Here is a 26,905-nt window from a genome sequence, read left to right as displayed (position 1 = left end):
TTCGCGGCTAATAGATCAATAATAAGGTATTTAATGCTTCGAGCTCTCCTCAGGTTATATAGCGTTAGAGTCAGAGCAGCGAGAGAGAGAGTATATCTCAGTCGGTGTGTTTCGCTATTGAAAGAAGGTAGTATGTGCGCGTGTATATGTTTTATAACGAGTGCACAGTGTTGTGAGCTCTCTCGTGTGAGTCCAGAGATGTATGTGTGTTTGGCCGCCATTGCTGCGATCTCTCGAGGTGTCGGTGCTGCCATCTGTATTGTCAATGTTGTTGGGCAGCAGGCAGCAGCAGCAGCAGCAGCGTAATGGAGCCGTGAGGCATTTTGTTCGTGCTGATAGACGAAACGTTTTAAAAAAGTGTTTGAGCGTTTAAGATGAAGCTCCGTCGTGTACGGGGCCAATTACATCTACGCGCGGCCCAGTGAGTCCAAAAGTTAAACAAGCCCAAAAAACGTGAGAGTTTCGTAGTGTAACAAGCTTTTATTCGACGACAATGTTTACATGAAACCCCCAACTTTAACTCTCTTGGTACGGGGGAAAACGAAGAGAGAGCGCAAAACCGTTCGTACAACCCGTGTTCCCTGTTCTCCCGTGTATCTCAACCACGGTTACCAAGAACATCGTTCTTTTTCTCCCCTTCGTTTTTTAATCTCATTACCCTTTTCTTATTTTCATTTTATTTACCCCCCTTACTTTTTTTACCCCACTGTTATTCGACTATACCCGACGTCGCGTGTTTGTGTATCTCCGAATGTAACACGGCCCCCGCTTTTAACTCTCTTTACCCCCGATGATAATGTGACAACTACCGTTACGACGAACACGACACTCTCACCCGTACGACGTTTAAAACACCCTTATTAAACTACCTTCTCGTATAACCTATATTATGTTATCATCCTCAGCTGAGGACAGGTGCGTTACACGGCCCGAACAGCGGATCGTACTCATCACTTCTCCCAATCTATCAGTATCGTCGTTCTTCTCCGTTTCTACGAGACCTGGTGTGCCCTCCTATCGCAATCCCGATATACGTCAATTATTACATACATCCTTGTCAACAAGGAGTTCATCGCGCTTTATTCTTACCTCCGTATTATACAAAACTCTTGACCAATTTATCCGGGCTATTATATCTACGACAGCACAGATGCTCAACGCGGATCATCACTTTTCCACTAGAAGGTAAATTCTATTATTTCATCTATCTTTCTGCTTGCTTACTATGCTGACCACAGAGAATTGTGTTATAAAATATAGTTCTTCCTTGGTCAGTGTCGCCACATTTGTTTTGAACGTGAAAAGCAATAATTTCCTGAGCGCAAGGAAAATTTTATGCACAGAAAGAAATCTAAGCCCTGGGGCATTCTAACTGTTAAAAGTTTCAAAAATTTGACAGCTTTTCACAGAAATTTGATAAAATTGTAAACATTTCAATGAAACTCAAACATTTACTTACATTTCATCAAATAGTAGATATGAGCAAAGTTTTAGTATTATGAGCAAAAAAAAATGCATGTTGATACTTCTCTTAAACTTTCTGATTTCTGTGTGTGAAATATTATGTACTAATGTTGAAAATGATGAAATCTCTTGCATAGTTTAGGTAATTAGTGGTCTTTTCTTTTTTCTTTCAGTTTTGAGAGGAATTTTATTTCCAAATAAATCACTATATGGACAGCTATGTAGTAAGTATATTAACAATTGTTTTTCTTATTTTCATGCGATTCGTTTTGATTGGCTTATTCGATAATTGATCGATTAACTTCCGACTGAGATTGTCGAATCATTTGATTGTGTAAATTTTTTGACGATTTTTCTTAGAAATGTTGAGTTCAATAAAAACTACGGGTTATTTTTCGATAAATAAGTAAATGCGTATACTTCTACACCAAAAAAAAATTAATCCATTTTGATTTACCTATTGCAGTTCGGTTAAATAAAATTTTGTCGTGTACCAGTTTTACATTTGAAAAAATTTGCAATATTTTACAACAATGTGGTAATATTGATGTTTCCTCAGTTGGAATGCACAAGAATTGAGAATTTCAGCAGTACGCAATATCAATTCATAGTTTCAGATTGCTACAAAAAATCAATTGCTTTCCTCACTTGGAAAAACTCAACTCCAATGAGAAATCCTGGATAATAGAAAAAAAAAGATGTGGAATGGAAACAAAGTTGTTTTTTTTTTTTTTTTCATTTATTTGGTAAATTAATTTTGTTGGTTGTTTGGTTTGTTTGTCAGGGTGCGCGAAGCAGCTCACTTGCATGTGCCACGTAAGGACTAGCTAAACCGGGCATAGTAGAATGGCACAACGGGGCAAGCGAATAAACAAGAACGACAATGACTTGGGTTCTTATCCGGGGGCGATCAAGAGGCGAAAATGTAGATTGGGCCCGGCTGCCGCGGGTTTATCAGCGTCAACGGTTGCCCTTGGTCCCTCCGAGGAGGAAGAAACGATGGCGTCTTCGAGTCAGGGCGGTGCTTCGTGGACACCTAGACCCCTCAGCGACATCAAAATATCGAGCATTTATAATCGTTCAGCAGCCGAAGCGCCCGCTGAATTGTTTCGTAAAGATCTGATAAGTGCGATGAAGCTCCCGGATAGCGAGCCCCTCAGTCCTAATGAATATTGGGTCATCACTGATCAATGGAAACAGGAGTGGGAGAGGGGCGTACAAGTACCCGTTAATCCAGATTCGTTGCCTGAACCCATGGTCGCAATCACTCAAACTTTGCCTGCCAATAAGCATCATGGAGAATTCAAACTGTAAGCAACAACTATTCCTCAAACAGTATTTATTTTGTCCTGGAATCAAAACATTTTTTCGAAACGAAATTCATATTAGAAATTTTATTCACCGACAATTCATTGGCAGTGAAGTTTATTGCTACTCTAGTAAAATCATGCTTCCCCAGTCCAACAAAATAATCATCCTTTTCAATAAGAAAAGTGTTTATTTACTCACGTGGTCCGTCATAGGAGAACCGTAGCGGTGAATTGGAGCCCAATCAATGAATTAACTCTCTTTCAGACCGAAAAAATTCCTACGGATATCACGTGACGATTATTTTAATCCGGAGGATCATCATCTTAGTACTACACCGTCTAGGGCGGAAAAAGCTTGCGCTTATGATCTCGATGACGTGGATATCGCCTGGCTCGACGTTCTAAACGGCGAGAGAGCTCAGGTAAACAACTTTTGAGGAACTAACAAAGAGAATGCGAATAAATAGTGTCTTATCCATTGAATTAGTATAAAATGTATACAACGAGAATTCGACTCTAATAAATGTTTTGTTTCTCATCAGGCTGGTCAACCCTCGGTCACCGAGTCTCAGCTCGAGCGTGTGATAGAGGAATTGGAGGTTCGATGTTGGGAGAGAATTCAGACAATCGTAAAAAATGAAGAAGGCTTGGGTATCGAATACGATGAAAACGTCATTTGTGACGTTTGCAGATCGGTGAGTCAAGTAAATTATGCTTTTATTTCTATTATTTTATTTTAATTTACTTATTATCATTTAATGTCTTAATACTTTGATCGAAATCTTCAGAATCAGAATCAGCAACAAATTATCGATGAAAATGTTCGACATAGAAATATGTGAATATAAAAGCTGGTTTTGATTTTGAGTGGTTCGATAGTAGTTGAAACGAATAGACATAATTTCGTGAAATACGATAAACGTCCCACTCGAAATTATTCCATTTTATTTAGATTAAAATACACTCGCGAAATAATATCCGTTGATGAAATTATAGTCATAATTTACGTGAAAATTTGGTTTACTTATCAAAATTATATTTCGTATGATATAATTGTGGTTTTTATTTAGTTTTATTTAGCTACGTATAAATTGTTTTGATGGGATTATTTTCGGTTTCGGTTTGTTTGAGTAGTTCTTGGTTGATTTTTTAATGGATTCAGAAATCTTTATCATCTTTGAAGTGACAAGAAATGTTTCTTCGAAAAACGGTTAACTTGAATGAAACGTTAATTCCCAAATAGCCCGATTCGGAGGAAGGTAACGAGATGGTGTTTTGCGACTGCTGCAACATTTGCGTTCACCAGGCATGTTATGGAATAACGTCGATACCCGAGGGTTCCTGGCTATGCCGAACTTGCTCTCTGAGTCAACGTCCCGATTGTGTTTTGTGTCCGAACAAAGGTGGTGCTATGAAGTGCACGAGAAGCGGACAAAAGTGGGCACACGTTTCTTGCGCCCTTTGGATCCCCGAAGTAAGCATCGGCTGCGTCGAAAGAATGGAGCCGATCACCAAAATCTCCAGTATTCCGGTAAACAATCAATTTTTCATTTCAATTCAATTGACTCTCAGAAAAGAAAGTCTTCCAAAAGTTCGTAACGAGAAGAAAAATTATGAGATTTTTGCCATGGTTACAGCAAAGCCGATGGGCTCTTATTTGCGTGCTTTGTCGTGAGCGCGTCGGTGCTTGCATCCAATGCAGTATAAAGACGTGCAAAACAGCGTATCACGTTACGTGCGCCTTCAAATATGGTCTCGAAATGAAAGCAATTATCGAAGATGAGATGGCGGACGACGGTGTTAAATTGAGGGTAAGAATAACGAATTTCACCCTCGTGAAAATGATCTTTATTCAAATTCGTCATCAGAATAACAGCGATACAATGCAACGAAGACTCGTATAATTCAAAATTGTGTTTATTTCTGGAAGCTCCTGTCAGTTTGATATTTGACAATATCCTACTTTTTATGGCTCACACAAATACGACTTCGAGCTCATAACTTCAATAGAAATTTTATCCCACACCATAGTTGTATTTATGTAACTTTCCACTTATAATTCAAAACCCAATGAAAGTTTAATCATTCGATATTTCACCTCACGATTTCTGCAAATATATTTCTACCAGCACGATGACCCTTTGCTTCTACCTCATAACTTTGAAATGTAGCATTATGAATTTAATTTTATGGTTATTCGTCAACGACTGATTATCAATAATTGATTCCATACTTATCGATAATTCATTTTTCCGAAGACAAACGGTCCAAAGTCGTAAATGAATCCAATCATATTTTCACAGGATACGTATCCCGTATGCAGCAACGAAGGTTATTTAAACATGGTTCTTTTCGTTGTTTGAAAAAAAAGAAAATAACGATGTATGAGAAAGTTACATTTTATCGACATTCGATAATAAAAAAAACTCTAAATAACAAAAAAAGTTTTGAAACATTGCAAAGAAAGTTGTTTTTGCCAAAAAGTTCAAGATTTTAATGGTAAATGTTTTGTTTTTCGAAAACTTTAGCATTCTCATTGTATTTTCGTTGCAGTCGTACTGTCAAAAGCACAGTAGAACGAACACGAAAGACAAAGTCGGCGTCGGAGGGTCCGGGGGCGGAAACTCTGGTAAGGGTGGTTCGGATTCTGAGGACGGTGAGCCCAGGCCACGAAAACGTAAGGACATGACGTCTGAAGAAAAGAATCAAGCACGCGCAGCAAAGTACGTATCTTCGATTTCCCACTGGCTCAAGCACCGGTCATGACAACGTTAACGAAGTTAATTATGCGCGTTTTTCTAATTTTATTCTCCTTTTTCAATCGCAGGTTGCAAGAGATTGAAGCAGAGTTTGATAAGCACGTTAGTCTCAAAGACATAACATCTCAAAAATTGGACGTTGACCCCGACGGCATTGTGTACATTTACAACTATTGGAAATTAAAAAGACGGGTAAGTCGTGAGAATAATCAGTTTCTGTCTATTAACCTACATTTTTCGTTAATTGCTAAAAAAAATCTTCGTGAGATTGAAACTTTGTTTTTCCCAATGCACACGTTAAATGTGTGGGGTGTCGAATTGTCGGAGTATTCAAAATTTTATCAGATATGAAGAAAAACGAATTTCTGGTTGATAGAAAACTCTCTACTTTGGTCCTGGAAATTTTGGTGACTGGGAGGAAAAAATCAAGAGAAAAACTGGTTTGATTGAAATGTTTTCAGGCGGGTCACAACAAGCCTCTGCTGGCACCGCGTTGCGGTGAGTTATCAGGTGCGGGTGCGCGTGCCCAGGGTCAAGCGGCGGATTTGGAGAAGATGCGAACATTTGTGCAGTTGCGTCAGGATTTGGAGCGTGTTCGTAATCTTTGTTACATGGTCGGTAGGCGGGAGAAGTTGTGTCGTACGTATTTGCGTTTTCGTGAGCAAACGTTTCACAAGCAAACGGCGGTATTATCGTGCGGTTCGTTGCCCGCGGCGGCAGCGGCCGCTGTCGCGGAAGCAAATCATGGTCCGTCGATATACGATCGTTTGTATTCGCACGCGGACGCGGAGGATCACACGCGTGACTTTGAGACGATAGTGGCACGAATTGCGGGTATCAAATCACCGTCGCCGGTGTCGAGCGACGAGAAAAAGCCCCCGACGGATTTCAACGGTGCGTCGAATAAAAAGTTGTATTTCAACGGTACGGTAAGAAGGAAAGGATTGTACGGTAGCGATATTTCGTCATTGAGCAGTAGCGAAACGGACACTGCTAAACCAACGATAAAAACAGCGACGGCGTCGACAACGTCGTTGTCGGCAATAACGACGACGACGACGCTGACTACTACGTCTACGTTATCGTCGGGCGCGACGACGATGATATCCCCGAGCACAAAGTTGACGAGTAAATCAAAGAGTATAAAACTCGAGACGGATTCGAGTACGGAGGAAGAAAATACATCGCCGAAAACGAAAGTATCCGCGAGACGAAAGACAAAGAAGTCGAGCGCTCCGGACCGGCCTCAACGGGGGGACAGCAGCTCGAGCGACAAGCCAGGAAGCGCAAGATCTCGCACGACGTTGCAACACATGGAGAAAGAATTGGGCAGCGGCACGGGCAGTGACAGCGACGAATTATTGCCGCTCAACACAGTCACTTCGCACTTGGGTCCATCCGCGTTAGCGGCCATTTATTCAGACACGGATTCCGATTCCCAGGAACACGGTACTTCCCATTCCGCTCCCTTCATTACGAAAGCAGCGGTCAAACAGTTCTCGGCGGCGGACATTGCGAAAAATTCGCAACGGAACGCCCACAAGGAACAACGCGTCAACGAGCGCAGTACCCTCGAACCACCGAATAACAAAGAAAACGCTAAATCTACGAAAAAGAAAGAGTACATACCGTCGGCGTTGATCGTGCCGCAGAGACAGGCCGCGAAAAAAGCCTCCGAAATAATGCAGCGCTCCCAGAACAAGAAGGAAGCCGTCGCCGCCGTTGCTACCGCGATTACGAACGCTGCACCCATCGAACAATCGGAAAGCGTCAAATCCCCTCCCGTCGAAGACATCAAACCTCCGAAAATCACAAAAGAAAGAGTGAAAAAGCAAAAAGATGGCAAGACAAGCTCGAAAGATCCAAAGAGCAACGACATTTACGATTTCGATAAGGAATTCGGCGACGGCTCGGAGATCCTCGCTTACGTGCCACAGAGGCAAGCGGCTAAGAAAGCAGCGGAACACATCAAGAGCGGTCTCGGTAGTAAAACCTCGCAGCAGTCAACGGAAGTAGAAATTCCTCCGGACACTAAACCGAAGAAAGAATTACCGGAGATCCCGAAGAAACCACTTAAGAAGGAAGAAATTATACCGAAAAAGGAAGAAATGTCACCGAAACCGACGAAAAAACCGACGATCGAGATCAAGTCCCAATCGGCCTCGACGAGTAATAGCGATTCGAGCAGTAGTAGCTGCAGCAGCAGTACGACCGAAAGTAGCAGCGATTCCGAGGAAGAGAAGAGCACGGTACTGCGCGGTCCGTCCCCCGTCAAGAAAGAGCAAGCGATATCATCGACAACCTCGTCCGAGAGCGATACGAGCAATAGATCGAATAGGAAAAATCTGAAGAAACGTCAAGTTAACAGAACAACAACAACAACAACAACAACAACAACAACGGCAGCAGCAGCAGCAACGAGCGACGACAATGCCGCTGAAGTTGCGGATAAGAAATTACCCATGACCACGATGACACCTTTGACGACAGCTACAGCAACCACAACCACATCATCGACGACATTGTCAGGGCGGAAACTCAAGAAGCTGCCCGATAAGAAGCTTAAAACTTCCGACGGGCGGCATGGACTTGAGTTTCAGCCGCCGACTGTTGAGAGAGAAGAATCAGGTGGAACCGTCGTTAAAGACAAACAACAACAACAACAACAGCAGCAATCACAAAAACAACAATCGCGCAAACAACAATCCTCATCCGCCGGGTCTTCTTCATCATCCAGCGGTAAAAAGAGCGACGCCAGAAACTCGGAACAATGCAAAGAGTGGGTCTTGGTACACATGCGAAAAGAAAAATCTGCGGACCAAAGTGTGTTCAGTGGGTCTCGAGATAATGATGGGCCACGAAATTTGTCTGGGGGAAAATCAGGCAAAAAGGTTTCTGCAGCAGTCAAACAGCAATCCACCCAGCAGCAGCCACAACAACAATCGAGCTCGAAAAACAAAGAAGACATCGTGCAAACTCCGCGCAGCAAGCCCGAAGCTAGAAAACGAAAATCAACTGAGATTCCGCAAAAAGATGAGAGAAACAGTAAAAATGTGTCTGCGATCAAGAAAGTGGAAAAGAGGCTGAGCGAGAGACAAGCTAAGGATAGAGAGCGCGAGTCCGAGGAGAGGCGAGAGAGCGATTACGAGAAAGTTGCGTACGAAAATTCTTCAGTCCCGAGCACCGAAACGACAACGACGACAACGTCGATGACGACGACAATGACGACGACAACGACGACGACGACGACGACGACGGCGACGGCGACAGCGACGACAACAACGGCTGGGGCGTCGACAACGCTCGTAACAACAAAGCAAGAATCCCCCAAAATCGAGAGAACGAAAAAGAGTTCGAACAGGAGCACGATAAATACTCTCGAAGAGGAAATGAAACAACGTCGCGCCGAGCGTGACAGTCCGAAAAAGTCGTCGCGAGGCTTGGACAAACTGCTCGAGAAGAGAGAACATCTCGATAAATTGTCGAAGGCGAAATCGATCGACGTGAAAAATGAGAACGAAGAAGCTTTGAGCAGCGCGACGATAAAGAGCGGGAACGAAGAACCAAGCGTCGAGACCATTAAATCGAGCAGCAAAGTCTCCCACGAAGAGATCTTGAAACGGGAGGATCGGGCGAGAGTTCCAGTGATCGACGAACAGTGTAATTATTTGAGCAACGAGAAGGAGAATCTCGCGAGAGAAAAGTCTCTCGGCGACGTGGAAAAAATGGTGAAGAAGCAGATCGAAGATTCTTCGGATTACGATAGAACGAGCGAGAGAAAGCACAGAATAGAGGGAAAGAGCGAGGGCGATGAAGCAACGGAAATCGACGTCGTCGAAGCTCCCGGCAGTCTCGCTCAAAATCCAGTCAAGGATACCAGTGATGAAAGCAACGCATTCGCGAAACCGTTTACGGATAGAATAATCACAACGTCAACGTCCGCGGTTACGACAGCGACGATCCCATCGACGACGACAACGACGAGCCTTGGCCCCGAAGCCGGAGAGTTGAAAGAAACGAACAACAAGCGTCGACGATCGTTGAACCGTTCGATATTCTCGCCCCAGCACGGTAGCAAAGATCCCAGTGTTTCGGAACTCTTCGACTTCGATCAAGACATTTTAACCGACGATATGGTGAACGACGACGGTTTCAGTATACCGCGGGACGCGGAGGAACGAGCGGCGCCTCTGTCTTTCTCCTTCAACAACGAATTGTGGTTCAAGGAAGATTCTAAAGAGGACAGCGCTCGCGAGACACTTCATCTAGTCGAAAAGCTGCGAATGGAATTATCGAAAAAATCAAACTCCGGTCAATTCGAGCTCGAGCCGACGATCGCCGTGGAAAATACGGAGGAAATAAAGAGAGAAGAAAGTCCGCAAGCGGCGGTTACGTTGCCCGATAAAATTCCGGAACCGGTGGCGATGGAAAAGACTCCGAAGCACCGGGAGCCCGAGCCTGAAGTAGTTCTTGAGACGAGCGAGAGAACATCGCCGGAAGTAATATCGTTGTGCGACGAAACAACGTCCGCGAAGTCTCAGACGATCGAGGAAAAACGTAAATCTTGTTACTCGAATAACAGCGAAAATTACGTGCCATACATGAGCGAAGATCTCGACTCGGGTAAAGTCGCGATTGCTGAAAGAGCGAAGTTGGATAGAGCGGAGGCCGACGAGCGTTGGGTCCCGCCGAGCGGCATGGACAATTTCAATCCGAACGACGTTCACTTGAACCAACTTATCGAGAGCCAGAATCATCGTTACGCGACTCACGGTTTCCCGAACGACATCGCCGCTGTCATAGCCGGCAGCAACGCCGAAGCTTTGGTTCACGCCCAGCTCAATCTCAATCTCCAAGACCAGTATCAATTGATGCAACATCATCATCAGCAGCAACAACGGCATCATCAAGAACACCAGCAGCAACCGCAGCACGTTATGGTTCGGCCCATGCAACATCTCGATCCCCACGAATCCCGAGTCCAACCGATCAACATGATGGATCACCAGCAGCAGCAGCAGCAGCAACAACAACAACAACAACAACAACAGCAGCAGCAGCCGCAACAAGTTGCCAACATGCCAAATTCCCTCGTGGAGGAAATGCAGCCCATGGAAATGATGAATCGTCACTTCATGAGCCTCGCCAACACCGAGGAGGATCACGTTAACCCGATGGAGCGTCAAATCGAAAAGGACGATGTCGCTTCCGAACTGAGGCAAGATTATCAAACCTCCGGTTCACCTTACGACGTAAACAATTCGCGTCAGGATACCCGATGGGCCGAGTCTCAGGTATTACCGTCACGTAGATCGACCTCCTCCTCCATAACGTCGGCATCTTCGAACGAGGAACACGCGGCAATGCCACCTTACAAAAATATCCAACAGATACCGTTTCAGCCTTGCACCATGGAGGCAGGAGCTTACCATCCCTATCCCGAGGCGACCTACGCCGGGCCCGTTTCATTATTTCCCCCGCAATCTTGCACCGCACCTCTGCCTTATCCGTCACCCGGTACCGCGATGTTTCCACCTAACGTGTTCGGTGCTCCTTTCCCAACGTCACAAGGCCTCATGCAACACGTGAGCAAACCTCTCGAGGAATCTCTAAACATGCAAGCTTCACCGTGTACCGCTGCTTTCACTTCGTCCTCGCACAATATGGCACTCACCGCCGCGATCGTATCACCGACCAAAATTCCAACACCTCCGCCACAATCGACCATGACCACCGAGGCTGAAAGCCACCAACAACTGCAGCAGCAGCAGCAACAGCAGCAGCAGCAGCAGCAACAACAAAACGCTCAGGAACTCTCGAGTCACAATGCCAATTCTCAAGCACTGGATCATATCACTTACGGCAATAACAGCATGAACGAGACGAGAATAAACGAAACGAGCTGTGGCACCGTAGATGAAACTATTACAAATCCCATAACGAGCGATCCTAAAGCAACCGGAATTTCAGCTACGCCGACAACCACTTCCGCCACGCCACCCATTGCATCACTGTCGCAATCGCAAACGGGCAAAAAATCACCGTCCAAACCGACGAGAACGTCAACAAGAGTGACGTCTTTGCAGGGCAAATCACCGGGCAAATCACCTCGCCAGGAAACCCCGAAAACTGTACCGAGCTCCAGGGCGCGAGGCCGAGGAGCCAAAGGGGCCCAACAAGGCGGCCAGCGCGGACGAGGTCGCGGCCGAGGCCGAGGACGAGGTAGAAACAATCAGAGCGTTGCTCATCCTATTTTACCGTCTTTATTGAACACCATGCACCTCGATGATTCGATACAGAATAAATTGATCGGTACCGTCTACGATTTCGACTCAGACGAGGACTCAACCAACGAGACGAATATCGCCGATCTCAGAACAATGAGAGAACGCAAAAAGTCTACGGACGTCGGTGAAAAACGTGAAATTTCGAGCTTAGCTAAAGATAACATGCAATCGAGACTCTCCAGTCCAGGGGTCCACAAAAAATACATCGACGAGAAAATAATCGGTTCACCGGATCTTCGCGACGCGACGAGTATCGCCGAGTCGGTAGGCAACACCGGACAATCCTTCACCGATACGGTTATGCCGCTTTTGCCAGGCCCGGTTGACATGAGAACTTACAATTCGACGATCGACGCTCAGACCTCATCGCTCCACGCGCCCTCGTACACAAATCATTTGTTGAACTCGTTTAGCGGCGTAACGGCAGATCCCTCGATCCCCGACATCGACGAGGACCTTGAAAAGGAATTGAGTTTGCATTCAGCCCTGATCGCGAGTAAATCGCAGTCCGAGGTTTGCGCCAAGCTCGATCCCTGCAATCCCGCCGTCTTGGAACTGCCTCTGCCGTCGGTCGTCGAAGCTACCAAAGTTTCTCTCACGGATTCGAGGAACCAATTGAAGGTTAAAATCAAGGGGCCCGTCATGGACGCGAATTACGTTCCTGCCTCCTCGGTTCCTCCTCTCGCCCAACAAGCTCCGGTCGTTGTAACACCGACCGCGACCAGCGCCTCGGGCACTTCCAATCTTCGTCGTATGAGAAAGAAAGAATTGTTGAGACAGTACTGCTCGCAGGACATGAACACCGACGATCCTAGTTACGGAAATGTGATAACGGCCCCGATAACGATACCGCCGCTCAATCGAACTGTCATCACGATACCAAAGGCCGTTGCCTCTATGACGAGCATACCGACGAGGGAGGATTACAAAGCTGTGGTCGACGCGAACATGGAAAAAAAGAGGAGAAAAGAGCGAGGAGGTTTCATGGACGTTCAGGACGAGGACGGGGTCAGCGAGAGGCGGAGAGGCGGTGTGGTTGGCGGTAACGTTGATCGCAGGCGAGGACGACAGACGAGGCCGCCGTTGCCATCGCTGACGAACAGCGGAGCTCCGATGAGCCTCGCAAGTCCCGGCTTTGGCGGAGTACCCAGTAGCGGCGTTGGTGGCCTCGGCGTAGCCGGTGCTCCACCAAAGTTAAAGATCAAAATAGGAAACAGTATAATCGGTCAAGAAATGACGAGCGTTCAGGACAGCCGAATTCGACCGCCGAAAAAGCGTTTGAGTAACATGCAGAGCAAGCCGAGTATCGAGGAGCTCAAACGAGAGTCCATGAAATTCCGCAGAATGATAATGGCCGGTTTTGACAACGACGAGAAAACTAAAGGAAAGAGTAAAAAGGACAAAAACAGTAAAAGAAAAAAGAGACAATCCAACAAAAACAAAGAGGGTCGAGTGCAGATATTGGACGGTGGTGATCCGGCGACACCCAAATTAATAATACGTTTGGGCAAGGGGACTTCGAGCGCGACGAGCAACGATTGCCTCAACGAGTCTACGTCGTCCGGGATCAGCAAGAAGTCGTCAACGACAGAGAATCGCGAAAGCGTCGAATCTCGGGTCGGCGGACACCCCGCGACCGGTGAAAATACCAACGAAGAGACTCGGCCCAACGCCGAGACGACGAAGGACTCGAAGAAGCATCAAAACCAGCAACACCAACAGCAATCGTCATCACCGAGCGATCGTAACGCCAGCAGTGTCGCCGCCTCCTTGAGAAACGTTAGATCTTCCAAGGTCACACCTATTAGATTAAAATTAACGAGATGCCAGGAGGGTTACGAACTTAAAGCACCAGTGGCTAATAGTGCGAGTGACGACGGTTGTGCTACGGCCATTACGAACTCTGTTGACCCGGAGACTAATGTCGATCATACTAAAACCAACGACAGTTCAAACCCGTCCTCGTCGTACCCGGGAACCGCTAACGCGACGACGACAACCGCACCAACCTCGACCCTGACAACCTTAACAACGACCGCAACGACGACGACGACGACGAGCACGGGTAGCAACGCTTCGACTGGCACAGGGACTACGACGACGACGACGACGACGACGACGAGTACGAGTACGAGTACGATATCGCCCAGGACTGATACCACGTCCGATAACAAATCGGAAAATAAATCTTCCAAAGACGACAAGTTAGCTATCCTCAAGCAATCGACGACACACAACACACCAGGCTGTCCGCCTGCACCGCTCCCACAAGGATGCCAAGTTAGGTGATAATTAATGATAATTGTATAAATACAGTAAACAATAACGGTTCTTACTTGAATAGAATTTTAATATACAAAACGAATTGCGATTTATATATTCATATATACGTATTCATATATATCTTAATATATATGTATACTCTCATATGTGTGTATATATATATATATAAAACGCTCTATCTCTCCCTCTCTATAGCTCTTTCTTTCACGCGATATGTAAATACATTATTATTAATATTTCTTACATGTATGATAAAGAATTCGACGATCGCGAAATCACGATCTGACCCTCCCCGCCCCCCCCCCCTTCCCGCCACCTCTCGCTCTTTTCCCCTTAAACCCATTTAGAAACGTTTATTTTTATCCGTGTAATATAAATTATTGAAATTTCATTGTAAATGTAAATCGCGATCTGAAAGGGTGAAGTGAAATGTCACAAAGTGCCCAAGATATTAAGACGAAAGGAAACGGCAACAACAAAAGTATAATAAGAAATTCGTACGCGTTATTATCGAGCGCATGTGCATTTCGAGACACGGATGGTCAGAATTTCAAGTGTCTCGTTCATCGGAATATGTTTCGTCCCGTTTTCTTCATTCGGAACCAAGTCCTTTAAACTTTTTTCTTTTGTACCTTCCCCCGACCCAGCCCGCTGCCGCCATCCGGATCTCGTTCGGTAATGTTTTTGTTATTTTCTTCTTTGTGTAAATATGCGATGAGAACGTACGACACTTTTTCGTATCGCCCACGGTAACTAAGTACTATGTGAGAGAGAATGAGCGAGAGAGAGATAAATTTGTGAAAAAAGAAAAGAAATAACGTTGAGATGAATATTGTGAGAGAAATCAATTGCTGGATGTGCTGCACGGTTTTGTACAGACGCCAATCTTTTTTTATCTTCTTTTGTTGTAACTCGGTTTTTTCTTTTTTTTTTTTTTGACGTCTCTTTTTGGATATTTTGAAGGCCTCGATTTTTAATGCAACATCCGCATGAGAAATGTTATGGAAATACTAGAAGGATCAAACCGCAAAGCGACAGGTCGTCTGACACAGGCAGCGAAATATATCGGGCATACTCAGTGCAAATATATTAAGTCTTTTTTGTTTTCTTTTTTTTATATATTATATATATATATATAAATGTACATGTACATTTATATAAGTACACTCGATACTTATTTCGTGCAAGAGAGAATTTTTAGCTAGAAAAATTACCATTATTTTTTTACGTTTATTTATTAGAAAGAACTTTGTGTGTAATCGAAGAAAAAAAAACAGAAGAAAAGAAGTCTTTATTCCCCCGCCGCCGCCGCCGCCGCCGCCGCCTCCCGCTCCCCTGCCTCCCTCACCCTCCTTTTTATTATTATTTACCTCTGCGTCTTGGAATCGCTGCGTCGATGGCGGCCGTGTTTGTATAGCGTCGAGGCCGAATATTCTGCGATCCATCCACGAGTTTTATTAATGTAAACAAAGTATATTAGTGCGCGTTACAAAAGAAAAGAAAAGTAAATAAAAAAGAAATTTAATAAAGAAAGAAAAATGAAAAAAGAAAAAAAAACCAAAAAAAAAAAACAACAGCAGCAGCAATCACGGAACACACTTGTATCTAGAATAATACAAAAATACAAAGCGCTCGTGTGCTAAGGTTGGTGGACGCCCGTAAGATTATTAAAATAATATAAAAATAAACATAAAAACAAAAACAACAATTAAAATATAATGAGAATTAAAAAACAAATAAATCTGCTCAAAGTGACGATTGATACCTTAGCAGGAGCCATAACTTTGAAATTACCCTTGTACAAAATATTCTTCATGAATCACTGCTTCGAATCGTGATTTTTAAAAACTATAGCTATATTATTGAACGAAGCAAAAATTTTAATAAAAACACTATGAACATATATATATTAAAATATATATATATATATATATTTGCGATGATTATTCATTTGAAGAAAAAAACAACATTTGAAATCACGCCTGTGTCAATCCACAAGTCTCGCGGTTGTAAGGTGTCTCTGTTTGTGTCTGTGCGTAAATGCGAAATTCGTGGAAAAACCTCGACGCGTGTCCGACGGCCAGGGGAAAAAAATGTTTGTAGATGGAAAAAACGCTAATGTCATTTTTTTTCCAATGTTAAATCCTCTTGAAATGACACCGGAAAGTGCTACAAATTAGTGATCATTGACGTCGCTAAATTTTACAATACGGAACACCGGAGGATAATCGATTTTTACAAATTTTTTAAATACATCGTTTTTCCGAAATATTATTCGCGTTTATTTTATCGTTGACGACTCAAAAATAACAGAAATTTTTTACTAACAGTTTTATAAAACCGACTGTACCGGTGTCATTTTCTTGGTATATAAGGAGACACTTTCTGTTCCATCCGGCGTATTAAGTATGTAACCGAAGAGATGAAAGTCACGTCCGCAGTTGTAGACGCCATATTTACGTGTCAAATTGATTTTCGTATCGAAATTGTGTGCTATTTATGGCGCCCACAAATGAGTTCGCTATCGATCTCGATGGAAACAATAAAATTCGATCAAAAATAATGAAGGGAAAGGGGGAGGAGGAAGAGAGAATCCCTGAGATACGACATAGCTGAGTAAATTTCCTGGCATAAATATCAAAGCCCCCCTACACACAATATTATTAAATGTAGTGCCTAGGCCAATTTATTCGAAAGTTCGATGATTACGAAACATCATAGAAAGAGAAAGAAGAAAAACAAAAACAACTGAACCCCGGTGGCATATCGAAAATGGTATTAAAAAAAAAAACTCGAGATTTCGAACAAGCTCGGTACAAAATGTGGTTAAGAATGACGGAGGCGACGAACAAAAATTTGACATTTTTATCGGCTCGTGAACAAAAATCATTCTTCCCCAAGTAGCACAAAACCAATGAATTCGTCGTTAAAATACGACTGATTAAAGGACGAAACACAATGACCACAACTTGTTAATTTTTTAAATAATTTTTTAAAGATTATTCGAAAACACCCATAAGAATCGCCCCTCGATAACAGAGAAAAACTATGGAATATAATCGATCTAAATTACCCCGAGTAAAAATAGTGCACGTGGAAGAACGGAAAAGAAAAACTAAATGAAAAAGCCATAGCTTTGTACATACTACGTAAATAATTTAAGGGATTAATCTGTATGCAATATTTTTTAAAGAAATATCGTATATCAGATTGCAGCGAAATTCGTTTTAGATAATTCACACTGAAATATCAATTGTTGACTACGATTTAAAATACAAATTTTTTTTTTCAACATTATTCGCCATTTTTTTCACACACCTGTTATACATATTACAACAAAACACGACCATAATGTTTTTTTCATTTTTCAACACACACACACACACATACACAAATACCTACAAAAAAAACCCCTTAATTATACGACAAATACCTTACATTGGAAAATGTATATAAAATTAATACGCCAGTGATAAGAAAAATTCTCAAGAGCCTATACCACACGTTGTACAGTTTTCAATGAACGATGAAGAATTTACGTTGATTTTTGCTAATTTAACTTGTGGGTAAATACTAAAGTATGTTATAATATAACGATAAAAAAATTTTCGATGCGACGGCGATACGGATTGAACATTACTGCATATACATAGATAATTTTATTATTATTACTATTATTATAATCATTATTATTATGTATACATATATATCTATGTATATGTATATATACGCATATTATTGCGAATAAGTAACATATGGTCATTAGATAATTGTAAATACTGTATACAAGAAAAGCTGGTCTTGTAAGATAAAGGTAAGGTGTTTTAATGTGCACATAGCCGCGTCATTGTCAATAATCATATAATTACGATCAATAATAATTACAGTTTTTTAAAAATCGTTGAATTCTTATTTTTTCTTATGTTTATTCCCAATTTTTAAATCAAATATGGTATAAGTGTCAAAGGTTTTTCAAATAACGGAACGAAATTGTGACTGATAAATGCGTGGACAGCGTTCATTCGTTTTTACGGATTTTTTTCATATCGCCTAATCAAATTCGCATGGACTCGACGACAATGGATAGTTTCATTGGTTGAGAGACCGAAGAAGCACCAATGAGAAACGTGGTGGAAAAATTGTGAGTGGTTCGACGTCGACACCGCGTCACACCGACGCTACAATGAATAAAAAATAATTCCAATTTTTCAATTAGTGATCGAACAAAATCATTCTTTCATTGAAACACAGTGTTGATTATTATTTTAAAAATATCGAAATGACGACCCTCAAGATTACAAGACTTCTCGGAATGGTATTTCTCAGTGGAATGGTGAGTTGGCTCGTTCATAACCCTCATATACGTGTGAGCGAACTTAACCTCTTTTCACGTATTTTTTCTGTCAAACAGATCGTTCTCGCAGAGGCACATCACTCTGTTGATGATTGCAAACATCTTGGTTATAGTAGCGCTAATTTGTTGTGCTCAACTTGTGAAAAATTGAACAAATTCGACTTAAATGATCTTTAGTAAGTCATTGTTTTTTTACTGATCTTTCCGATTTTTATTGTTTAATTACGTTATTTCCACTCTACTGGAGGTGTCATTTTGTTAGAAATTTGTTGGCTCTATAATAGTAAGTTTTATTGTCGCTTTTACACAGTGACAATTGTCGAGAATGTTGTGTGAAGGACGATGTTACGGAAGCACGTTACCCCAAAGCTGTTCTTGAAGTTTGCACCTGTAAATTTCCTGCTTATCCTCAAATTGAAGGTAATTTTTAAAATATTTATCAAAGCTTTTTCTGATCATGATATTTATCAAATAAAATTTAAAATTCTGCTCTTCGTCTGGGAGTCCGTATCCAAAATCTTTTTCCCTAAATTGATAGACATTTGATTTTTAAATTGACATGTAATGAAATTTGTTTTCAATGTTCTATACTTTTTGGACTTTTTACAGATTTGCTAGAAATCAAAATTTTATTTTGCACCGTCCAACCTCAAAGTTTGTTCTGTTGGTTTTCAGACTCATTAATTAATATTGACTTGCAAATTTTCCACAGCTTTCATCAAAAATGAGAAGAAAAATAAAAAATACACGAACCTCCAGATAAAATATGTACGTGGTCTGGATCCTATAATGAGGTTATACGACGCGGATAACAAGCTTCAGGATCAATTGGACATTACAAAATGGAATACAGATTCGGTAGATGAATTTCTGCACACACATTTAGTTATGGACTAAGCCGAGTATCGATAACTCTTTCGAATATTGACTCTCTTTACTGTTTTATTATCACTCGTTGTTACAGAATGTGACAAGAAAAAAATAAAACATTTTCTTTACAACGTGGTTTTCATTTATTTACTTTTTCGTTTACTGGAATGAAAATCTTAAGGTCTACAAAAGTTTTATGGATTATTCACGTCAACGCATCAATCGATCAATAATAAATGAATATGCGCGCGTAAATCGGTAACAAAAGTCGGTTTTTGTTAGTTTCTTTTATTGTTCACTGATAGTTTTGGATGAAATTGGACTGAACGTTGAGTCATCCTTAAGCGATATAAACAATTGGTTTAGAAAGATCTTTTGGGAGTTGTAATTTGACGATTACCCAGTTAATAAGTATTCGTCATGTGGAATTGACTTCGTTATGAAATATAAGAAACAAGTTCATAAAATTTCTGGCTCTAAAAAGTTGAAAGATTTTTATCAATATTTCATTGACACGATAAGGAATATTTATTTCCTTCCTGAGTTCGATTGAAGTTTGCATCAATCGAGTTTCCTTAATTCTTGTTAATTCTTTCTTCAACATTTTTTATTGCAAGTTCGTAAGTTAAAAAAAAACGAACACCCATTCCAGGTGGACCAATTCACACGACCCAAATAATAGCAAATTTCAGCCATTAAAAAATAATGAATTTTCTCGATTTCAACGACTCAAAGCTGTATACAAAAGGGTCAATTCCACAAATCAGTCGATATAAGTCAATGATTAATCCTCAGGGATTCTGAAGAGGCATATCATCAGCTAAAATGAATGAATCGACCAAAATTTCGATAAAATTCGACAAAAATAGTTTGAATGTACAATAATTTGAAGTGAATTTTTGGCGTTATTAAAAAAAAAACCATTGTTCGTGAAATCTAAGTGTCTGAATGTTCAAAGATTCTTGCCGAATCGGAATATACCGAAATTCTGATAGAATACATTTTTTGGCCGAGAAATTACGTGGGGCACACCATTTTTGATGCAATGGTGAATTTGGTTATTGTTATTATTATTATTTTTTATTTATCGTCTGGATCTTCGGGCGCGTTGGGAACCTCGACCACGGTTGTAACCACGACCACCACGTGGCGACTTCGATTGCGGTGTGTTGTTCGCCGATGAATTATTCGTGGTGGGCGTGTTGACTGCCACGGGCGTCGTGGTTGGCGGCGGTGACTTCGTTTGAGGGGCAGGTGATTTTTCAACGATCGGTGTCACTTCTACGACCGGAACAACCGCCTCAACTTTCTTTTCCGCTTCTGGTTTTTGGACTTCTGATTCTTCGATTTCTTCCTTTTCCTCCATATCGTCATCGATCAAATTACCAATTTCCGGATCGTTGTCGTTGTCGATATCCGCCCACATTTTTTCGACCGGCGTTCCCTTCTCCGTGTTCTCGGTGACCATACTATTCTCTGCGGTTTCTACCGTTTTTTCGAGATCATCAGCTTCGTCGTGTGAATCAGCGTCCGCTTCCAACGGATCGTACTTGTCTTCGCCGTCATCTTTTTTAGACACTACAGAAGTATCGTTGTCAACCTCCGCCGACTCTTCTTTCATCGATTCATCCTCGTCCTTGGAGTGATCGACCTTGCGACGCTTCCAGTCACTCTCATAATCATCGTCCTCATCTTCTTTCGTCTCTTCTTTTACATTTGACTGGAATAAAAAGAGCAATAAAAATGGTGTCCACTAAATGGAGTGGTGCTTGAAAAGAATCGTATTTACAACTAACTCTGGTAAAAGTTCGTCAAATTTTAGATTCTGATTTATTTTGAATTTTCGTTCAAAACTCATTGAACATAAAAAAATCTAATACAAAATTGAGGAACTTTTTACGTTTCTAATTAAATCTGAAATGGTTGTCAATAATGATTTACTGTTTCTTCAGAGGCGGCCTTGGTCGCAGCTTCGGCTGCAGCTGTCAATGATTTGAATTCTTGCACGAAGTTTCGGTAATGCGTGGCGCTACGAAGATGCGCCGCCATATCCGCTTCGTTGAGCATGAAACGACGGCATTTTTCGCAATGCCAGCCTTGGACTTCCTTCACCATAGATTTACCTATTTGAGAAGGAAAAAAATGTTTAAATAATAATAAATAAAAAATAATTGTTTATATTGCTTAAAATAAATATATCAAGGTGGTGATCTCTCAGCTGCTTGACTGCGAGGGAGATAAATGAAAACAAATACTCGGTTTACGAGGACATTTTTGTTATTTGGAAAAAAATAAAAATTAATGAAGACTGAAAGGAATTTTAACGATCGTGCAGTTGCACGGATGGATTGCCTTAACTTATTCCGATAGATCAGTAAAGAAAGTTTGACATATTTTTTAATATTTTGTGTAAAATAACGCCAGTTCGCTCACCGATCGATATTTGATTTTGACGGCAATGTTTGAGCGAAGGGACTCGATAATTCGAGAGTGTCATATCCTCGGTAAAATCAGTTATGTATTCTGTATTCTCTGGCAATTCTTCTTCCTTGTCAGTGGATTTAGGCTCAGGGCCAGCATCTTTTTCTTCGTCTTCAGCAGTCCGCACTTCGGATTCTCCTTTCGATAGTTTATCTAATAATACATAAAAAATGAAAATGTTACATTGTAATTTTTCGTAAAAGAGCTGTTTCAATGCTGCTAAATTGGAAGGACAATTTCTTTCGTTTCAAGAATTTTTGTTGATACCTTTTTTCTTGTTTTTACGTTGCTCCTCGCTTTGAGCGTTACTCTTCATGTGACCGGGTGTAAGACAGTGCTCGTCGTATTCGATTCTTGAAGGGAACTCTTTCATGCACGGGAAACAACGAGGATGAAGGAAAATCTTGAGCTGCTGATGCTTGTCGCTCTTTCTGTGACTCGACAGAGTACCGAAGAAGTTAAGGTCGCACATTGTGCAGTATTCACGCACGTTCAAATCAACCGATACCTGTCAACGTATTTTCACATTTGTAGGAACAAGTTTTTGCTTGAGGGATTGAATTATACTGGGTAAAAATTTCATTTGGAATTCAATATTCCAAGCCGCTAAACCGCTTGGAAAACCAAGGGTATGAATTCTCGCAGTCGAACAACAAACTTTTGCAATTGAAAACTCCAATGAGACGAGAAAGTTAATCATCTTACCTTCTTGCCACGGCGCTTAGAGTTGGTCAAACTAAGTTGACGCTGTTCCTCAACGACTCTGAGCTCGTGTCTCATGAGATCAACTTTAAGCTTATAAGACTCATCCAATTTTTCCATCATCAGTTGATGAGCACGACCGCGCAAGTGGTTTTCGAATGACTGAGGACAACGGTTTTAATGATTTGAGATTCAAAAAGAATGAAATTTGTACCGAAGAACAAAGAGTTTTATAAAATTTGAATTTAAACTTACGAATCCATCCCACATGTGTTTATTGCAAACGTGGCAAAACATTTGGTTCATGGGAACAGCAGCATAACGACTCTCAGCGTGTCTCGTAGCGGACTTTTTGCCACCCCCTTGGTTGTCGTCAGATTTTTTATCAGCAGTTGTTGAGGTTTCGGTGTTCTCGGCGGCTGATTCCTTCGGTGGTTGCTCCTCAGTTTCGGTTGTTTCCATCTCCTTAACTTCACCCTCTTTTTTCTCGTCCTTCCAGTCGCGTTTTTTCTCTTCGCCTGCTTCGCTTTCATCGCTATTTGAACAAGGTTATGTTGTTCTTTTTGTCATTTAGATCATTCATATGATGTAAAATTGAGCGATGTATTTCTCGTGCTTAATTCGACAACTGATGATTAAACTCCGAAGTATCGTTCGATAATTTCCTAATCTCTTCGAATATATTAAACGAAATTTAAGATCCAAGCCTGAGAACGTAGACGAAGACTTCCATACCTGTGAGATCGTTGACATTCGATAGAGTGGGGGGGAGGGGCGAGGGAAACAGAAAGATTGGTGAAAGATCGAAAAAGCTTGATCTTTTGGAAACCGAAATAAAATTCTAACGCGAAGGAGAAACTCGTCTATTAAACGAAGAGCAGTGCGAAATAGGTTAAATGTGTATTTATTCCATTGAGCGGGCAAAGTGGGAGAGATTTGAAAAATCTCGCTCGTTATCAACATTCATTCGCAAATGCGAAGAGAATGCTTTGACGAAGATACGGTACAAAGACAATTCATACCGTTGGAATTACGCGAAGATGCGTATGTTAATAAAATTTCATTCCATTCAATAAATAATCAATGAGAACATGGCAATAAACGTGCCAAGTTTTTGGTTCTTAACCGGCCACTCGTTTGAACCCCTCATTCGACGATGAGGCAACTGGTACGAGATGTTTTATTTCATATTTTCTTTTAGACTCCTGAATATTTTTCAATAATCGATAAAGCGTGGAGTTCACCAAGATGATAATACAAAGGACTGCCATTCCGTTTGGTCATATCAATTCGATACTTTTCGAACAAAATAGCAGAACGAGTTTAACTTGAAAACTTGGAACGAAATATATGGTGTATTGTTTTTTGAATAATCAGAGGTATTTCATGATTTTTTGTTAAAATAAGTTGCGAATATTGTCGCAAAAATGCGAAATTCACCAGGCGAGAGAGAGAGCTTACCTTTTCGCGACGTGTGTTTCTGCCTTCTCTTTATCAGAGGTCTTAACTTCCTGTTGTTCCTTTTTGGCGGTCTGATTTTGTTTAGAGGCAGGATTTGCTTTAGAAGATTTATCGTTGCGATGCTGATTTTGGTTTCCATTGCTACGCTGGTTGGCGGACTGGGGCGCACGAGATTGTTGTGCGGATGGGCCACGTCGCCCGGCGGCACCGTCACGGGCTCGATTGCCCATCTAATCATGTAGGTCAAAATTTACGACCGATATCTCGTGAAAAATGTTTTGATACTTGTTGCTTGATGAATAGTTGTTGCTTTTTGTTAAATACGTTTTGCTACAATATTTTTCATATATCACTGTGAGTTGTCATTACGGATCGAAGGAGATCCTGTCAATCACAGTTATTAAATATCATTGGGCAATCGATAAGAATAATAAACACTCAAACGTTTTTTCTTTAATCCTCGCAACACAAATACTTTGAATCGTGAATCCGTCGATTCGAGCGTAAACAAGCGATTTATTGTTTGCGAGGATGAGATGGTTGGGGGAAAGACGGAAACGTGGTTCAGCCAACCACTAAAAGGGGGTGATTATTGCAGAAACGACGTAAATTAACGTCGATTTAGGTATTGAAAGTTGCTTCATGATTCATTGTTTTAAAAAGCTTTCATTCTCTTCTGTTTTTTCTCCATTTTGCTTTTGTATATCGCACCCGTTATCGTAACTAACACGAGCAGAGACGCGAATGCGTCACGACATTAATGCAGTTGTATGGCCTGATGAACGAAACAATATTCATTCATGTTGGGCAAGACCGAATTTCCGTATGCTTGAGAACAACGGCACGAAGACAGAAAGTTTCACCATTAAAGAATCCTGTTCCAAAACTCAGAAATATTTGTCCAATTGTTGTTTTCGTCATTTTTCTACCGAGCATCAATACATCAACTTTGTTCTCCAGATATACGTTCTCATGAACAGAGAACAAAAAATATCCCAATGCCTGTCCAAAACAAAATCGTTCGCCTCTCAAAAACAATAGCATACCTTGTTGTAGGGTTGGGGACGTTGATTCTTCATGGGGTGTCTCATTGGCCTGTCATTGAATCTTCCTGGTCCACTAAAATTCTGTTGACCGCCAAAATTGGGCCCTGGGCCATTGAGAGTGTTGCCCAAACTCAGCAATGACGGCACCTTTTTGGAAGGCAACTTTTGTTGACATTATCAAAATGGTGAAATAGCTAGAAAATCTCTGGAGTATATTAAAAATTCACTAGTTACCTGCGGCTGGACTTCTTGTTGAGTTCGCAAAAGATTGCTCAGAAGATTGCTCGCAATGACAAGCTGAGCTTGTGGAGAGCTCAGAGAAAGATTGTTGTTTGGGGTTGGGAGCAATCCTCTGCCCGGCATTATTCCACTTTCCCAAGGATTGACTCCACCTCCGCCGGATCCACCCGAAGAACCACCCAAGTTACCCATCAAACTGCCTCCCATGTTATTATGCCCTGAAGGATTTCCACCTCCTCCACCTCCGCCGCTGTTTCGATTAAAATTTCTACCTCCAAACGAGTTTCTCTTGGCTCCACGGTTGAAAGACATTGTTGCTACAAAATTCATGAATCTGGCATGTAACGATTTGATGTGAAATATTCGTCATCGGTTTAAAAAAAAATATAATTTATAGGTTTTTATTTAAATATAATCGATTTACTGCAAGAGAAATGGCTATACAAAAAAAATGTTAACATTAAAAAATCACTGATGTTTCCAAAGCGTGTTCAATGATTTGGAAAAAACAATAATTGAAGATATTTTTGTACTTCCCAACTCACTAATTCAAAATCTTCCATGAAACATAAAAACCTATTAAATTATCAATATATTTCCAATAAATCATTTCATTATGAATCATTAGAACTTTTGATCGTACCTTTCAAGCATAATTCGTGAATTTATTGTTTTTTTTCAATATTTAGATTAATTTGTGGTCGACGACATTGAATACGTAATATTAATGTAATTAGCAGTATCCACTTTGCTCTAAATAATTGCTATTAAATATGTGGTTAAAAAATATATCCGAGTGGTGAAAATTCGCCGAGGTTAAAGGAGAGTATCGAGAAGCATTAAATTAAAAGCGAAAACTGAAGTGGATTTATCGTCAATTATCACTTTTCCGGTAAATAACGAGCACGAGTCAAAAATAGCGACGCTCACAATACATCTGAAATGGCGTGTGACGCTCTTCCATGTCGACATAATGCCGGTTCGGGTATCAAATAAAAAATCGTCATATTTAAGGACATGTTTGAGCTTGTCGTCATTGATAAAATATTCCCATAACGAAAATTACGAAGTCTATCTGATTTTTCTCACCGAAATAGAATACAAGACTTGATATTAGAACGCGCTATAATTCGCAACAATACTCAGGGAAATTTCAATTATTAGCGTCGCAATGGGCTCGCTTCGATATATGTGTATGGGGAAATGGAGTTTACTACAGCAAAAAGAAAAATGACGTACCTCTTAACAAGATTTTTCGTGAATTTTTTCTGATTTTCGACCCTTTGGTTATAGACGTCGTAGAAAAAAGCACTTGAAATTCACTAATCGAAGTAAAAAATCTATTTAACTAGTACTATTTGTCATTAAAGTTTACGCTATTAGTGCAATGAGCCTGAGCGGCACAGTCGAAAAAGCAGAAAGGTCAGAGAAGAACAGAGAGAACAAACGGATAGGAACGTCGCCTCTTCCAAGTCCATGAAGGACGGTCGATAATAGTTCTTTAAGCGACCATGTAAGGCAGCACTAACTGGGACATTTAAACAAAATGTAGATTTTCTCGTGTAACGAAAGAAAAGCAGGGTAAATAAAAGGCTGTTTCTGTCTAACGTATTCTTCTATTCTATTATTTCCTAATAGTATGACTAAA

General features: G+C 41.3%; 3 protein-coding genes across 6 annotated transcripts; 2 read left to right on the top strand and 1 right to left on the bottom strand.

The window, feature by feature from the left end:
- Positions 1-233: 233 nt before the first annotated feature.
- Positions 234-18,001, top strand: rno (rhinoceros). Of its 2 annotated transcripts, none has more exons than XM_043431365.1 (11): positions 234-421; positions 906-1,185; positions 1,638-1,688; positions 2,249-2,774; positions 3,040-3,196; positions 3,317-3,469; positions 4,018-4,305; positions 4,412-4,585; positions 5,328-5,497; positions 5,602-5,725; positions 5,995-18,001. In XM_043431365.1, exons 4-11 carry the CDS (start codon positions 2,311-2,313, stop codon positions 14,107-14,109), a joined length of 9,645 nt encoding a protein of 3,214 aa, XP_043287300.1. In that variant the 5' UTR covers positions 234-421; positions 906-1,185; positions 1,638-1,688; positions 2,249-2,310; the 3' UTR covers positions 14,110-18,001. The 2 variants fall into 2 exon arrangements, with proteins under 2 accessions (XP_043287300.1, XP_043287301.1); XM_043431366.1 differs by having other exon boundaries at positions 234-453.
- A 211-nt stretch (positions 18,002-18,212) lies between these two features.
- On the top strand, positions 18,213-19,458 carry LOC122417651 (selenoprotein F). Its single transcript, XM_043431370.1, has 4 exons — positions 18,213-18,436; positions 18,515-18,633; positions 18,768-18,877; positions 19,170-19,458. Exons 1-4 carry the CDS (start codon positions 18,383-18,385, stop codon positions 19,352-19,354), a joined length of 468 nt encoding a protein of 155 aa, XP_043287305.1. The 5' UTR covers positions 18,213-18,382; the 3' UTR covers positions 19,355-19,458.
- On the bottom strand, positions 19,380-26,708 carry Pep (Protein on ecdysone puffs). 3 transcript variants are annotated; one of them, XM_043431367.1, is made up of 10 exons: positions 26,497-26,708; positions 25,252-25,574; positions 25,018-25,179; positions 23,972-24,201; positions 22,766-23,045; positions 22,514-22,672; positions 22,076-22,316; positions 21,761-21,961; positions 21,269-21,450; positions 19,380-21,047 (listed from the first exon to the last, which is right to left on the bottom strand). In XM_043431367.1, the coding sequence occupies exons 2-10, from the start codon at positions 25,567-25,569 to the stop codon at positions 20,412-20,414; spliced, it is 2,409 nt and encodes an 802-aa protein (XP_043287302.1). In that variant the 5' UTR covers positions 25,570-25,574; positions 26,497-26,708; the 3' UTR covers positions 19,380-20,411. The 3 variants fall into 3 exon arrangements, with proteins under 3 accessions (XP_043287302.1, XP_043287304.1, XP_043287303.1); XM_043431369.1 differs by having other exon boundaries at positions 25,018-25,164; positions 26,497-26,707; XM_043431368.1 differs by lacking the exon at positions 26,497-26,708 and adding an exon at positions 25,901-25,925.
- Positions 26,709-26,905: the final 197 nt, after the last annotated feature.

The sequence above is a fragment of the Venturia canescens genome, chromosome 10, assembly GCF_019457755.1.
Source record: "Venturia canescens isolate UGA chromosome 10, ASM1945775v1, whole genome shotgun sequence".
NCBI classification, from domain to species: Eukaryota; Metazoa; Arthropoda; class Insecta; order Hymenoptera; family Ichneumonidae; genus Venturia; species Venturia canescens.
This window is presented reverse-complemented; position numbering and strand designations above follow the sequence as displayed.

What these genes read in the sequence shown, in the direction of transcription:
- rno (XM_043431365.1), top strand. Translation starts at nt 2,311, where the DNA reads ATGGCACAACGGGGCAAGCGAATAAACAAGAACGACAATGACTTGGGT. An exon ending in TAAACGGCGAGAGAGCTCAG is followed by an intron (nt 3,197 to 3,316) that starts GTAAACAACTTT and finishes GTTTCTCATCAG; the next exon opens with GCTGGTCAACCCTCGGTCAC. An exon ending in AATCAAGCACGCGCAGCAAA is followed by an intron (nt 5,498 to 5,601) that starts GTACGTATCTTC and finishes TTTCAATCGCAG; the next exon opens with GTTGCAAGAGATTGAAGCAG.
- LOC122417651 (XM_043431370.1), top strand. Translation starts at nt 18,383, where the DNA reads ATGACGACCCTCAAGATTACAAGACTTCTCGGAATGGTATTTCTCAGT. An exon ending in TTCGACTTAAATGATCTTTA is followed by an intron (nt 18,634 to 18,767) that starts GTAAGTCATTGT and finishes GCTTTTACACAG; the next exon opens with TGACAATTGTCGAGAATGTT. An exon ending in TGCTTATCCTCAAATTGAAG is followed by an intron (nt 18,878 to 19,169) that starts GTAATTTTTAAA and finishes AATTTTCCACAG; the next exon opens with CTTTCATCAAAAATGAGAAG.
- Pep (XM_043431367.1), bottom strand. Translation starts at nt 25,569, where the DNA reads ATGTCTTTCAACCGTGGAGCCAAGAGAAACTCGTTTGGAGGTAGAAAT. An exon ending in GTCCCCAACCCTACAACAAG is followed by an intron (nt 24,202 to 25,017) that starts GTATGCTATTGT and finishes CTACATGATTAG; the next exon opens with ATGGGCAATCGAGCCCGTGA. An exon ending in TCAAAATCAAATATCGATCG is followed by an intron (nt 21,451 to 21,760) that starts GTGAGCGAACTG and finishes CTTCTCAAATAG; the next exon opens with GTAAATCTATGGTGAAGGAA.